Source organism: Marmota marmota, unplaced genomic scaffold, assembly GCF_001458135.2.
Source record: "Marmota marmota marmota unplaced genomic scaffold, marMar, whole genome shotgun sequence".
NCBI lineage: Eukaryota > Metazoa > Chordata > Mammalia > Rodentia > Sciuridae > Marmota > Marmota marmota.
In genome coordinates, this window is record NW_026000305.1 from 6,366,685 (window position 1) to 6,383,019 (window position 16,335).

The 16,335-nt window shown below is 33.6% G+C and overlaps 1 protein-coding gene across 1 annotated transcript; it reads right to left on the reverse strand.

Moving 5' to 3' along the window:
- Positions 1-1,308: 1,308 nt before the first annotated feature.
- On the reverse strand, positions 1,309-9,030 carry Tent5d (terminal nucleotidyltransferase 5D). Its single transcript, XM_015502123.2, has 2 exons — positions 8,918-9,030; positions 1,309-2,636 (listed from the first exon to the last, which is right to left on the reverse strand). The coding sequence occupies exon 2, from the start codon at positions 2,615-2,617 to the stop codon at positions 1,445-1,447; it is 1,173 nt and encodes a 390-aa protein (XP_015357609.1). The 5' UTR covers positions 2,618-2,636; positions 8,918-9,030; the 3' UTR covers positions 1,309-1,444.
- Positions 9,031-16,335: the final 7,305 nt, after the last annotated feature.

Below are 16,335 nucleotides of genomic sequence, written 5' to 3' on the forward strand. Positions count from 1 at the left end.
AATGAGCAGCTCCGTGGTCTGAAAGGGCAGGGAAACAGTCCAATGAGCATCACCGCAGAGGAGCCAATCAGCTAGATGTTGCTGGGGCCGAGGAGCCAATCAGCTAGATGTTGCTGGGGCCGCTGTGAGCCAATCATCAGCCGGCAGCTGGAAGTTTGCTGGCAGCTGGAAGTTTGCTGGGGCCCCTTTGGCTGTGGCTCTCAACAATCAGAAGCAAGTAGAAATATAGAAGTTTTCTGATGGTCTTAATGATACTTCCAGGTCAATTCCCCTTCTATCATCCAAATAATACTGGCCATGGGTCATTTTCATTATGTAAAGGATATTCATTTTGAATCCCCACTGGCAAATTTGCTAGTGGCATATCTGATATAAAATGAGTAGATATTCAGATATATTGTAAACATATGCAATCACTGAATAAATGACAGTGTTATGTAAAGTCTAACCCTAGGAGGCACTTGAGTGGCATATTAGAAACTTTTGGTAATGTTAGAATGAAGAAAATGCTTCATTGAGTGATAAAGAAAAAAACTTTCACTTACTAAAAGTGAATGTTTCCAGATATATTAAGATGTTGGGCAAATTGTAAATGACACGGGTAAAAACCGCTGCCACCTTTTTTTTTCCTCCTTTTTGCCATTCAGAATTTTATTTTAATAGATGATGACAGAAAGGTTTAACATTCAGAGAATTTCATTCTTTTCAAGTTATATTCAGGAAAAGGAATCCTGCATAACCAGTCACAGCACTGATTGTACACCTGGGCGGTATTATTTTTCTAAACAACAAATTGGTTAAGTATCTTGTTTTTAAATGATAATTTACTAATTCCAATATTTTCAGAACCATTTTCCAGTGTTTTTTTCAAACTACAGCCAGAATTTGAACCCAAATTAATTTAATTGGCAAACAAAATAAATGCTTACAAAGTCCAGGGCTTTAATATCTTCTGAATTTGTTGTCTTTAAATTTACACATTCCTATTAAGTACTGAGAATTCATTGATGGTATTACTCACTAGAAAAAAATGGAGTATAATAAAATAATTGATTGAATACAAAAATTTGACACTTGTCTTCACTGTACCTCAGAATTAAAACTTGAGTGGTGTTCTTACATTTTAGTCAAAGATGCAGGCATCTCAAATGTATTTGTCACAGCAAATTTGAAAGTCTTAAGTCGTCAGCAAGATCTGAAAATCATTTCAATTGGTCCATAACATTTGAAAGTTAAAACCAGTCAATAACATTCAAAAATCATTTAAAGCTGTCAGTTCACAGATGATATTGTGTTTACTATGGTGGTATAAACAGTAATTGATGGAAATTTGTTGGTAACGGCACAAAAAATAAAACCAGATCTTGTGAATTTTGTAGACTTCAGAAAATTTGCTTTTAAGAGGTATTCAGTTAAAGCAAAGTTTCTATTGTATCTGCATTTCTTAAACCATACCATTTGGCACATGAAAGTGCAATGCATGATATGGCTGGAAGAAAATGGGTGGTGGCCCAGATGTTACATGATAAACAGGATACCTTCCCTCAGCAACTAAGTATGGAGCAGGTTGATAATAGCAAGTTACATTGTCTGTACTGGGTAGAATATTCTGTTCTCCAAGTACTTTTAAAGCCATAAGGGTGATCATGTTGAGAGTCTGTCTTCTTTCATGTCCCATTAGACAAACAGTGCTTTGGTTCACAATTCCATGCAAGGTCATAAGGTAGTCATATTTTCTCTTTCCTTCACCTATGAAATGGTTGCGGAGGTATGATTCAATTTTCTTTTGTTGTTCTCCTACATCAGGAAAATCGATGAAGAATCTAGAACACATATAACGTTCCAGGGTCTTGATTTCTGCTTCACAAGCTGGCTTGAAGTCACGAACCAGCAAGTTACTATATTTCAAAAGGCCACCACCTCTAATCTCTTCAGGTTTCCTGGTAGATATCAGCTTGTATTTCAAATGTATCATTGCTTCTAGGAAGTCTCCATACATACTTTCAGCTACAACAACAGGATAGAATTCTTTGGCTAGCTTAGCACTTTTGTTGCTGTAGAAGTCTAGCATGGGATCCAAAAGGATTTGAAAGGAATCTACACTAAATTCGAATTGTCGTCTGAGTGAATTCACAAATTTTAATTCTACATTCTTCCCAGTGTTATTTGAAAGAGAGATGAGACTCCAATGATCATGCTTATTGCAAACTTTGATCATCTTCTGCACATAAGCCTCTTTCATGGTCTTTAGGGTAATCTTTTCCTTTTTTACACCTTTTGGTAAAAAGTCAAGTAGACAACCTAGAACTGAATCCTTAACTACCTGAAATTCCTGATCACTTGGAAGTTCAACACCAAAAATTATGTCCAGATCTTTATAGATGATTCCATTATGGCTTGCAAGTATGTAACTTGCTGTGGAACCATTCAATCTGGTATCTTTAACAATAATTCCTTGCTCTATGAGTTGATCTTTCACAATATGAATGATATCCTTTGGTTTTACCTCCAGTGTGGGGAAATTTCCCCGTCCATGAATTGGAATTACTTCCTCTAACACGTGATCCAGTGTTATAACTTGCTCCCAAGTGAGATTGCTGAATCTGATTTCAGACATTATGAAGTCAGTAGATCAACTAGGGAGCAAGCAAAACATTGAGAGGAAATATTAGCATCTTAAAACCACTGTTATAACTAAAGTATATGAAATAGTTAAAAACAGACTTACTTTTTTTATATCAGCTAAGCATTACCACTGACCTATATCCCCTATATTTTTTAAATTTTTATTTTAAGACAAAGCTTCCCTAAGTTGATTAGGGCCTCTCTAAATTGCTGAGGCTGGTTTTGAACTTGCAATCCTCCTGCCTCAGACGTCTGAGTTGCTAGAACTACAGGCATGCATCACTACACCCAACCCACAGTTAACTTTAACATAAACCAAGCTAATACTAGGAAATAAATTCTCAACTTACATGATTATGTTTAAATCTAGTAAAATAAAAGGCATGATGATTATTATAAAAATTTGTTAGATTCACTGGTAAATGTAAATAGATTTCTCATGTATTTTTTGGAGCTATGATTACTGTTGATGTAAAATATTGGCCTCTTTCAATCTTTATGTAAATACCAAAATAGTGTTATTTGTTTGGGTGGTGTAAATTTTGTTCACAGTGTAATCATAGTACATCATTGAGGTTAATTGTCATGAACAAAAAGTAAAATTAGACTGCATGTCTGAGTTTGTTAGATCACATAGACTGAATATTACAGTGCCTAAAAACAATGTATAGCATCTTTATTCCACAAATATAAGACCATTATAATAAACATCATTTCATATTCATTTATGTTCACATTTTAAAGAATATTACTGAAGTCATTCATTGAATATTAATTCCTTGGATTTACTGAGGTTAAGGACAGTACCAAGTTCATCACCTCTTCTATGAACACAGAAGTCCTTTAAGAAACATCAGTTGAAGGAACAGCGAATGTTACTTTGAAATGAAAATCAAATTAAACTATTTATTTTGTGCCCAAAATAAGTGGAATAATATACAAAAGCATAAGAATTCTGAGCTTGAAAAAGTATATACAGCAGATGTGCAATATAATATAAAATTTGACAATTAGGGGAGTGTCAGGAAATTAAAATTTTCTAGTGTGTATAAATACTATAAGTGTAATTAGATATAATTATTTCATTAGGAATAATTACAGTGAATACATGCTCTATTAAGGTGTGTAAGCAAATAAATCTAGGAAACTAAAGTTCATTGTGGGCATAATTTTGAAATTAGGCATTCTTTTCTGAATAACAGAAATAAAAACTATATGATTCTTAAGGCAGATTATTATTGATGTCATTCTTATATTGCCTATCTATGGGGTTTTTAGAGCAAGCCAAATATTTAGAGTTTAAACATACTTCCCTAGTCAAGCTAGGAAAAATATAATTACCTTATCTGACATCTGTAGACCAGACTTTGGTCATTCAAGCCTTTTTTCTAAGGTCCAATTCAGCAACAATAAGACAAATCAATCTGATTTTCTATATGCAATTCGCATAAGAAAGAACTAAAAGACTTAATGTCTATTTTTGTTTGGTGATAAAATGGTCATTTGATGAGTTGTATTTTATTTGAAGCTACATTAATTGCAAATGTGTGTAAAATCTGATATGTGAATGGTCAAATCAATGCTTAAAGATTGATTGTCTGAATTGACTACAAATCATATTTTTTATTGTGTTCATTCATCCATCAAGTAAAATGATCTGCATAGTGCCTTTTGGACATTGGAAAGAGGAAGATGCTAATGAATTGATAGTACATGCAATATGAACTTGAAATCCTGATTTTAAATTTGCTTTCCTGGCATTATCATTGAATTATTTGAAGCTAACAGTTCTTTTTTTAATTCTCAAATTCTCAATTTGGAAAAGTAATAGTCATTAACACTGGGTGGATTAATATAAAAGTTTTAGGAAGAACAAATTATCCTAATATTTTATAAATATCACATATAAACTAAATAGTTTTAATTGATGTTATAGAAAATGTTCTAAAATTTCTCCTTAATATGAAAGCTTATTTTGCAAATGAAAAATTTCCTTTCCTTAATGGAAATTTTCTTTATTAGTGTTAGTGCAAAGAAGAAAAAAAATCAATGGCCTGGAAAAACAGAAAGCAATTCCTCTAAACTCATGAACAATAAAGGTTGTCCAAACCCTTCACTTCTATTCAATAAAATTCTTGAAAATCTAGCCAGAACAATCAGGTAAGAGAAGGAAATAAAAGAAATACACGTGGGAAAGGAATAAGTCACATTATCACTTGTTTGCAGAAGATATGATCCTATACTTAGAAAATCCAAAAAAATTCTACCAGAAGTCTTATAGAGCTAAGAAAGAAATTCAGCAAAGTAGCAGGATACAAAACCAGCACATAAAAATCATAGGTTTCCTATACACCAATAATGAATTTGCTGAAAAAGAAATCAGAAAAAGAATTCCACTAAAGATAACCTTAAACAATCCTAGAAATAAATCTAATCATAAAGGTAAAAGACTACTACAACAAAAATCCATAATGCTGAACAAAGTAATTGAAGAAGACACTAGAAGATGGAAAGACCTGCCATATTGATGGATATACAGAATATATACTCTTTAAATGTCCATGTAACAAAAAGTGATTTACTGATTCAGTGTAATCCCTATCTAAATACCAATGACATTACTCATAGAACCAGAAAAAGTATCAGTCCTAAAATTCATAAAGAAGAATAAATATTCCAGAATAACCAAAACAATACTGAGCAAAAGAACAGGACTAGAGGTACAACAACACCTGACTACAAATTACACTAGAAAGCAGTGATATCAAAAACTGCATGATAGTGACAAAAAAAAAAACAGAAAAAAGACAAGAACAGAATATAATAGAAGGCACAAAGATTAACCCACACAGATAATCATCTGATCTTTAACAAAGCCACCCAAAACATTCATTGTAAAAAAGATAACTGTTTAATAAATGCTGCTAAGAAAACTGGATATCTATATGTAGATTATGTGAAACTAGATCCCTATATTTCACCCTGCACACAGTCAACTTAAAATAGATTGTATGGATGAGGTTTATTTATTTATAACAATAAATAAATAAAATAAAGGTATTCTGTCCATCTGCAGCTAAAAATATTAAAATGAAATAAAATAAAATGGATTGAAGAACTAGAAATTGGACCAGAAACTTTATAACTGTTTGGAGAAACTGCAAGGTCAACATTTCAACATATTGGTACAGGTACCAAATAACTTAATATATACCTAAACCTCAGGAAATAATATGAGAAATTAGTATATGGGATGGCATCAAATTAAAAAGCTTCTGCCCAGTAAAAGGAAAAAAGAACATGAAGACAAATCCTACAGAAAGAAAAAAATATATGATAGGTACTCTTCTTATAGAGGATTAATAACCAGAATATATAAAGAACTAAAAAACTTTAATACCAAAAAATTCTAATCAATAAATATGCAAAGGAACTAAATAGACACAACTCAAAAGAAGAATCAAATGGTGAACAAACAAATTAAAATATTCAACATCTTTAGCAATAAGGGAAATGTAAATAAGGGAAATGTAAATAAAACTATACTGAGGTTTTCATCTCACTCCAGTTAGAATGGTAGGCTTCATGAATACAAATAACAATAACGGTTGGAAAGGATGTGGGGGGAAAAGAAATACTTTTGAACTGTTGGAGGGATTATAAATTAGTACAACCACTATGAAAATCAGTACGGAGGTTCCTCAAAAGACCAGGAATGGATCACCATATGACCCACATATACCACATCTCGGTAATTAACTGAACATTAAAGTCAGCATAATGTATTGATAAATGCATACCCATGTTTATAGCAGCACAGTTTACAAAATCTAAATTATGTAATCAGCCCAGGTATCTATCAGTGAATGGATGGATAGATGAAGAAAATGTAATATATATACACCACTGAATTTTATTCAGCCATAAAGAGCTGGTAAATGAATTAAACTGGAAAACATACTGCTAAGTGAAATAAGCCAAACCAAGAAAGATAATGCCTATCATATATTGCCTATCATCTGTGGAACCTAGAGAGAAAAAAGGAGAAAAAAAGTGAAGAGGATATTGTGGAAATAAAAGGGAGATAAACAACAGAGAAAAGGAAACCAGAGGAAGGAAGGGAGGGGGGAAAGTGAAAGGGGGGAAACTGGGGAATGAAACTCACTAAATTTAAATAACAATAAATCCCACTGTTGTGTATAAGTATAATGCAACAATATTAAAGAGAATATATTCAATGACCTAATCCTAGACCTACAATCTCCACATAAATCATGAAAATAAAGGACAATATTAATGTTGCTATATTGGCATTATCAAACTTAACATGTTATTTTTCATAAAGAAGTTTTTGAATAAAATCACCCAAAGACATACTTAAATTAGCTAATTGCCAGAACATAGAAGTCCTTGATAACAAGTATCTTTCAAATGAAAACTAGAAATCCCTATTAAATGTTGTGGATCTGTTTATAGATATTAGAGGAAGAAGGAAGGAACAGAATCATAGTAAGACCTTGCAAAGAAAAGAAACAAGTACAAATTTTAACTTCACTTTATGATAGGAAAGTGGCACAAGGAAACTGTTCGTCAATGTTCAACATTCCACTTGCCACCTGATTGCCTGTGTTCACGATTCTAAAACTTTCTAGTCTTTGGAATTATCTAGAGAGCTTTAAAAATTACATATATAGAGTAATTTAGGCCTAGTATTTCCTAAGTATAAGAAAACAATAATGCAGAGAACTTGCTAGTATGTGGGGAAAACGGTGGTATTGAATGAACAACTGTCAAACTCAAGAGTTTTAACAATCATTTATGTTTTTAATTTTACATTTCTCTTACCATAACTTCATAAGCTGTTTTTTAAAATAGTTTTTTCCATTAAATTATTATATTACTGAGGAACTCTAAGCTACTATCTCATGATCATTTCTACCACTATATGTATAGTAAATACATTATGAATTTATAAATTGCATTAGAAAAAACACGTAATTATAACAAATCTGTGACACATACACACAAACATATGCACATTTAGACATATGAGCACACAAAATATAATGACATATATGTCAAAATGATATAAATATTGGTCATTTGCATTGATATGGAATGCAATTGATAGAGTTCCCACAATGCTCACTTCTATTAACATGGATAGTCAAGATTTCATGGAAATAGTATGCTTCTTTTGCTATTGTCCACTTTAATATAATAAACAATACTGCTATGCTATTAACACAAATTTTAAATATGATATTAAAGTAGTAAGACTTATTTTCAACTATGGACTATGGCTCAGCATTAACTGTCATACTTCATATAGTACTGTCAATCCACCATACATCAAAGACAGAAATAACACATTTGAAAACTTGGAAAACAAATTGAATTTGCTGAATGTGTTCTTTATGGCTAAATAAAAAGCACAGCTAAATATAAAGAGGGAACAAATTTAACAAAACCATCTACATTCCTTACAGTACTATGTTGGGTACAATACAGCTCTCAGTTACTGAAAGTACACTTTTGAACATGAAGTATAAAGTTATATTTTCATGGGCTGTATGTCCAAATTCAAGCTCTTCAGTGCTTTTTCATAAGCCTGAACACAAGTATAAAACCTGAAATTTCTAATCATTGTCAAAATGTGAAGATCACCAGTTCATTTTTACAGATCATATAAATCTTACTCAGACTTTCCCAATTTACTTATCCGTTAGGCTAATTCTTTCCCCATGTAGTTAAAAAGATTGGTTTGCCTATAATGTATCTGACTATAGTAAACCCTGAAATTAAAAAAAAGTGATTTTAATTATTTAACCAATTAAATTCATCTGAAAATGCAAAGTAAAGCAAAAGATTTGTCAAGAATTTACCAAGGACTATAAATGGATACTTGTAAAATAAAGTATAATTGTTCTCCCTGCCAAAACCTTACAGTGCCTCTGACTATGGAAAGTAAAAGGGGGTTCAGCCACTGTTTTCTTATATTAATGCTGTAACTATTACTTTCAAAGAAAATGAGAAGTGACTTAAGGAAGTTCAGTGGATTAGACAAAGGGGAATGAAGGAACGGCCATAGGAATATAAATGATAGTAGAATGAATCTGACATACGTTTCCTATGTATATACATGAATACAACATGGTAAGTCTCAACATTGTGTGCAATCCACAAGACCGGTATCATAATTAGAATAAGATATATTCCACGTTTGTATAAATACATCAAAATAGATTCTACTCTCATGTATATATAAAAAGAATAAAACTAAAAGACTTACATGAGAAGGATAACTTTCAAAGATGCACTATATTTAATATGATGATTCAGCAGATTTTTCAGTGACGACAGCAATTTTCATATTATTAATGAATAAAGTCATGAAACAACCAGTCTGAAGAAAGAAAAACAAAAAGAGATAAATACAAGTAATTTGATGCTCCTGGCCAGGATTCCAACAAATTATATACATATACACTCACAGAAGATAGAAAATATTACTTTAATACAATGGCTCTAAAATTTTAGCATGAATGAGAGTTATATGGCAGGCTTGTCAACACACAAATTTCTGGGTCCAAACTCCAGAGTTTCTAATTCAATTGGACAAAGGTACAGCCTGAGTATCTGCATTTCTAACAACTCCCCCAGATGATATTAATGCTCCCCGTCAGGGGAACATAATTTAAGAATCACTTCACAAAAGGAAACTGAAAAAGGATGGTAAAGGAAGAGTAGTTTGAACAAGAGTACCTTATAATTTTTTTTTCTATTTCATCTAAAACATATTGACTAATGTGGGAGAAGTCTAATCAATTGCATTTTTGTACAAAGGACTGAACCCAGGAACTTGGGGAATGTTTTTAAACTATGAATTTTAAAAATGTTTTAACTATCCAACATTTTTTTTTTCAACTAGACATTAAGCCTCATGGTAAGTTTTTCTAAAGCTTGTATTATTGTTCTAAAACAGAAGTTTTAACTAGTTTCCCCTATCTATATTAAATGAGTATATACAGAAGTGAGTTCCTTGAAATCTTCAAGTTATATAATCACACATACTACCAATACATATATAGACAGATTTTGGTCTCCTAGTGTATTGTATTTCATCAGTCCAAGGAAGTATGAAATATTATTTGACTACAGGAAATAGGTTTTTTTTTTACAGGAAATGAATATTTTGACATACTGCATTTGTTTCCAAGAAATAATATCAATGCCTGTGAGAAATAGCTGGAAACAACAGTGCAGTATTTAATTATGGTTTACTCACATCCAAACATTCCTTTACAAATAGAGATACCAATTTCAGAAAAAAATAATAGCATTTTCCTTATATAAGGAATAAAACATGATGATTGCTTTGATGCTTCCATGCTGTATTCAATAAGACAAAATGCCCTGGCCAATATTAATAGTGCAGTACATTAAAAAAAAAGTTATGAAACAGTGTTAATCATCTCACAGAAGCATCTTGCATTGCTTTTGCTCTATTGAAGTAAAGATTATAGTTTTACTTTAACCCAAAAGAAAACGAATGACTCATATTTGATTGATTTGAATCTGAAAGGAATAATATTTTATAAAATACAGAGTGGGATATCTGAACAAAATAAGTCTGGTGGAGCCAGAAAGAGTCCCCATCCCTTCATAGTTATTACTTTGTATCTTGTTTCATGATGAAAAAATGTTAAGATGCCCACTGTTTTTGTTATTTTGCTTTTGAAAAATAGAGCGATAATTTGAAATAAGTACTTGGTTGCTCAAATCAAATTCTATGATTAGGTTGCTAAGAACTAGAGGAGAACTAAGGAAAAACTATTACAATAACTTTGTAGGAATAAAGTAGATAAACCTTTTAAACCAAATTATCTTAACAGTCAGGCTTTATTTATTTTTTGCAGTTCTCAAAACTGCAAAGAATTTTTCTTTTCCCAAAGAACAGAGATACCAACAATTGTAAAAGTAGTGAAAATCAAAGCAAATAACTTGAATTAAATGTGATAAAAGTGATCTCTCTATCATGAGAGTTCTAGTGATTTAGTTGCTGTATTACAGAGAAAGCAATTTAAAATTAGCTCTTGTTATATTAATATAAATGGGATTAAAATAAATGAGGCAAGGCGCAGTGGCACATACCTGTAATCTCAGAGACTTGGGAGGCTGAGGCAGGAGGGTTACAAGTTCAAAGCCAGCCTCAGCAACGGCGAGGCACTAGGCAATTCAGTGAGACTCTGACTCTAAATAAATATAAAATAGGGCTGGGGATTGTGGCTCAGTGGTGGAAAGCCCCTGAGATCAATCCCTGAAGCCCTCCACCAAAAAAAGAGAAAATAAATGAGAAATTGTGGATATTTAGCAGTTATCACTACACATTGAAAACTTCCCCAATATCTCCCATTATTTCAAATCCAAAATAATTATACATATTTTCTTTTCTGATTGTCTACTACATTTACCTAGATAACCCTAAAGTAATGTTTATAGTAATCAGAAAATCAGAATGTATGCCCCCTCCAAATAGCACAGATGACTCCATAAAATAGTTTAGTTTTATACCAGGTGAGTCTAATGGCAAGACGTAAGAAAATATATGTACATATATTTACACTTGACCCCAATGTTATCCAATCTCTCTTTAAATGAAGATTTTTAGTTGCATCACCATAAGGCAGATTTACTCTATGGCTATTAGAGTAACTTATGCCTATGATAGCTGAAGTTTTAAAAAAATGTGTATAAAATAAATTGTAAATCACAATGTTCAGTGGTACACACTAATAAGTGAAAATTAGATAATTGTGAAATTTTTAAGAAAGGTATTTAATTTTTAAAAATCAATGTTTATGTATTGAAATTGAAGTTATTATATACATTTTTAACAACTACAAATGGGATGGTGCTCAGAGTTATAAATAGGCTTATTGTAATCAGGCTTGTGGCCCTTGCTGGGAGAGGGAGGAGAGCATCACTTTCTCCTCTACCAAAAGATGACTGTAGTGTTAAAAGTTTAGTTTCTATTCAGACATAAAAGGCCAGCATAAACTTTCTATTTTAATGTTATTCATATCCTGATCTTCATTCTCTTCACTTTATGACCATTTATTTTCAAGTGCTATTTTAACACTCCTTCCTATTCTAAGAGTCAAAGTGTTCTTACAGAGAATTTATACAAATGCCCAAATTCCTGTCACTGATGTATAGAGAAATAACTTCTCAAAATATGTGAAATCATGCTTAAAAGGGGCTGTGAGTTAAAAGGGTTACATGAAAGGTGCATTGGAACATTTAGGATAAACATGCAAGGCACCTGAACACCTAGAGGAAAAAACACACAGGATCCAAAAAAAGAACTGCAGTGGATTTAAAAACTTGATACTCAGAAGCTTAAAAGAAATGTTTTCCCCTGAGGCTAACCATCTGCCCCTAATCCCAGAAAATCTCATCACTTTCTTTCCATTCTTCCCTAACTCACACATATACACTTCCTGTGTTATTGTTTATGTTTCTGTGGTTGTTTCCTGTTTATTTAAGTGATAAAAGTGTGCACTGTTAGAAGGAAAACATCTCATTCCTTTCAGGTTTAGTGCCAATTCCCTGCAGTGTGATGTGTGAGCTAATGGCAGCACAGCCTCCTTTTTATTCTTTCTCTGCTCCTTATAGGGCCTAGTAGGGGTTACAGATATGCAAATTCAACAGCCAATAGTCCAGTTTCTTTTGTTTCTCATATACCTGATGCAGACTTTCCACCCCTGGAAACTTCCACCAACTTCAGAGAGACACAATGGTAAGAGAGAACTCCAATGCCCTTTGAGCTAATGACTGGTCGAGAATGTCAATAATAATATGCAAAGGGCTTCCTAGCAAGTTGGAAACTAAAGACATCTAGTGGGATCAAAGCAGAGTCCCCTTTTCACCAGATGCTGTGTAGCTCACCATGACCCTCACAGTAAATCCAGTAACCTCATAGGCATTTCTCAAGTCATTCCAGATCTCTAACCTCTCCTGTGGACATGTCTGTAAACAATCAAGGGATTAAGGAATCTCTGACAGCTGAAGGGACTCCAGAATTGTAACCAATACCACATGCACTTTCCACATGACTCATAAACACTGTCCTGAGAAGCAGGGAAATAGGAACTCACCAGAATGCTCCAGAAAACAAACAAAACAACAACAAAAATAGCCTCTTTTAAAAAATTCTCTGTTAAGAGCTCTTCTCCATCCCCTCACCATCCCCTTCTAAGCCATTAAAACTCACTTCACCAAATGCTGTTCTCTTCAAATCCTCAGTCCTGTCAAGGAGGGGGATGGTGCTAGAGTGAGGCTCCAGAAGGAGCCTGCTGGTAAACAAGGAGAAGGGAGTTATTAGAGAGAGAGCGAGAAAAATGCAATTTTTTAAAAAAGAGAGGAGTAAAGAAAAAAAGGAGAGAAAGAAATCAAGGAAGAAAGGAATGAGAGCATAGAGAGCAAGCACTTGCAATAGCTGCCAGGTTTGCTAAGCCACTGCTGTCCAAGGGCAACTGGGTGCTGAAATAACTTCCGTAATATTCCCTTCTAGTCCCATTCACCAACTTCACAGACTTCCCTTCCTTTCAGGCTCATTCCTCCCCCACTCTTGTCCTGTAAAACCATTCCATGGCAACCTGTCCTCACACAATCTAAGGTGGTCCATAGTATTGTGTCATACAGGTTTTACATACCTTAGGTGGAATGATCTCTCTAATACTTTCCATTCTCATTCAGTGTTAAACTTTCTCCAAGGGAAAAATACTACCCTTTTTTTCCCTTCCTGGATTGAAAATGAATTTCCTCTTCTTTCTTGTAAATATTTCCTTGTCCCTCCACTTTTCCTGCCTCTCACCCTTGCTACGTATACCATACACACTCCTCCTCCCTGCATTTACTTCGATCATTTCCAACATAAACACAAATTTAATTTCATGCCTGGAAGGCAATTTTGCCAAACTCAAGTGGGTTTTATTTTTCTAGCAGATGTTTTCTTAACTGGCTTTGTCATGGGGAGTCTCCTCCCTCACTTCAATACTGTTGCTCTTGGTTTGGCTAGAAATATTCAGGTCTTCATGTTTTCTCTCACTCTGCAAAAACTTGTAAGTGAAAACAGCTGGATAAAGTAATTCTTTAAAGAAACAGTTTCAAAATGAAATTAAAATTTTTTTTTAGTTTTCAATGGACCTTTGTTTTATTTATTTGTATGCAATGTTTAGAATCAAACCCAGTGCCTCACACATGCTACGCAAGTGCTCTACCACTGAGCCACAACCCCGGCCCCATCAAAATGCAATTCTTGAAACTTTAAAATAGAATTGCCTTAATTAAATCCACTGTTTACTATTAATTTGATAGTTGTTTGTAAACTTTTATTAAATTGTTCTACTAGAGAGAAGTAAAGATAATTCACTTTTAAGGTATGTAAAAACTATACAAAAGAGAAGATTCATGAATACTTTGTAGAAAGAAAAATAATCTAGACAGGAAGTTCAGGATTATAGAAAATTACATACATATGTAAACATGCTTGATTACCCGACATAACTTTCTTTCCCTGATATGTAGTAAAGATATTTGATATCTGAAAAAGAACTAACTTACTTTAAAACTTTAGTTTAGAAATGTCTTAAGTTTAAATTTGAGAACACTAACTCTCAGGCTATTTACTGGGATGTCAATGTGTCAGTCAAATAATCTGGAAGGGGGGGTTGTAATTCCTTTACCTTAAAATTAAGAATAAATGTAATTCTGGATACCATATCAACATATCAACTATATCTTTCATCTCTTATTCTTGAATTAGTTCGGAAATTATTGATGACTTTTTTAGCAGATTGAGTTTACCACAGCCATGATTATGGGCACAACTATCAGTAAAATATATTTTCTAAGATGTTCAGTACAGATACTCATTTGAATTGAATAAAATAAGTTTATGGATAAAATTTAAATTAAATGTCAATTTCAATATCTACTTGTAGTAGAAACTAAAAGGAAAAGTAATGAAAGCCCCTTACTATAGCATTTCTTACCATATCTTTTGATAACACACTTTGTTGAATTCAAATATATCAACACTCCTACTCTGAAGACTTTCTTCTCCAGAACTCCCCATTAACTGATCTCCTCACATTCTCGGTACCTCACTTGCCACAATACCATAGATACTGTTGCCAGGAGACAAAGAATATTACTATTGCATCATTAATGATCTTAAAGTTAGAAACACTTTTCAAATGAGAAATTTAAATGATTCTAGTCTGTATTCTAAGCCTGAAGGAAAAAAAAATGCTACGAGGGACATATTAAATATTAAAAACATGCTACTCAAAGTTACCTAAATCTTGGTTAAAATAGTAAAGATAGATAGCCCATATAGATGAATATGGAGCCAAGTATTTTTAAAAATATTTTTTAGTTGTAGGTGGACACAATGCCTTTATTTTTATTTATTTATTTTTATGTGGTATGAGCACTCTACCACTGAGCCACATCTCCAGTCTGCAGTCAAGTATTTTTATTTTATAGTTTTGCAACTATCCTTTTGTGAATTCAAGTTGACATAGTTTTTGAAATACAGATTTTGGTGAGTACTATCCATTTAACTTTTACTCCCCAAATAAAAATTAAAAAAAATATTTCAAGAGTCAAAAACCATTGCGATTCATTACATTTTATAATTAGAATGCCAAAAATGAACAAAAACTATTTAAAAGAATTATTCCCAACATGTCTTCTTATAGTATGTCCAGTCTATAATAATTATCCCATAAATGTTTTTGTTCTTATACCAGGAATTGAACCCAGGAGCACTAAACATTTGAAACACATCCCCAGCAGTTTTTATGTTTTATTTTGAGACCAGGTCTTGCTAAGTTGCTGAGACTGGCTTTGAACTTGTGATCCTCCTGCTTCAGCCTTCCAAGCTATTGGGATTATAGGCATGCACCACTACACCTCTCTCTATACTTTCACTTCCACCCCCAAAACTATGTCTGAATTTATATAATTTGTAACATGTATCTTTTAGCAATTTATTTTAGTTATGGTTATTATTAATAATTCTGCCCTCTAGTGTTGAGAGCCACAGCCAAAGGGGCCCCAGCAAACTTCCAGCTGCCAGCAAACTTCCAGCTGCCAGCAAACTTCCAGCTGCCGGCTGATGATTGGCTCACAGCGGCCCCAGCAACATCTAGCTGATTGGCTCCTCTGCGGTGATGCTCGTTGGGCTGTTTCCCTGCCCTTTCAGACCACGGAGCTGCTCATTGGGGGACTTTTGGCTCCGCCCACACGACCCAGCCAATCGGCCTCAAGAGCAGGAGGATTGTGGGAGGTGGAGAGGCTTGTGGTTGTGAGAGAGGCTTGTGGAAAGCCGGTGGTGGCAGTTGGGCTCTGAGGGTTTTCCCTGAGGAGCTGTTTTGTTTGGCGTGTGTGGTTCTAAAAATAAAGTTAGTTTCTTTTGACAAGTGGCTCCTGATTGTGCCCAGCCAGACTGCGGCATTTGGTGGCTCGCACGGGGAGCGACTGAGGGCAAGTGAAACTGCTCGCCCCTGAGGGCAGGGCGAGAGGATGGGTAGCCATTTTAAGATTCCTCTTTTATTTTGCTTCACTTTTGTTTTAAGTTGCCTGTCCCTGGAGATGAGTGAGACGGAAGAAAAACCGCTCACATCTGAGGAAAAACTA

What these genes read in the sequence shown, in the direction of transcription:
- Tent5d (XM_015502123.2), bottom strand. Translation starts at nt 2,617, where the DNA reads ATGTCTGAAATCAGATTCAGCAATCTCACTTGGGAGCAAGTTATAACA.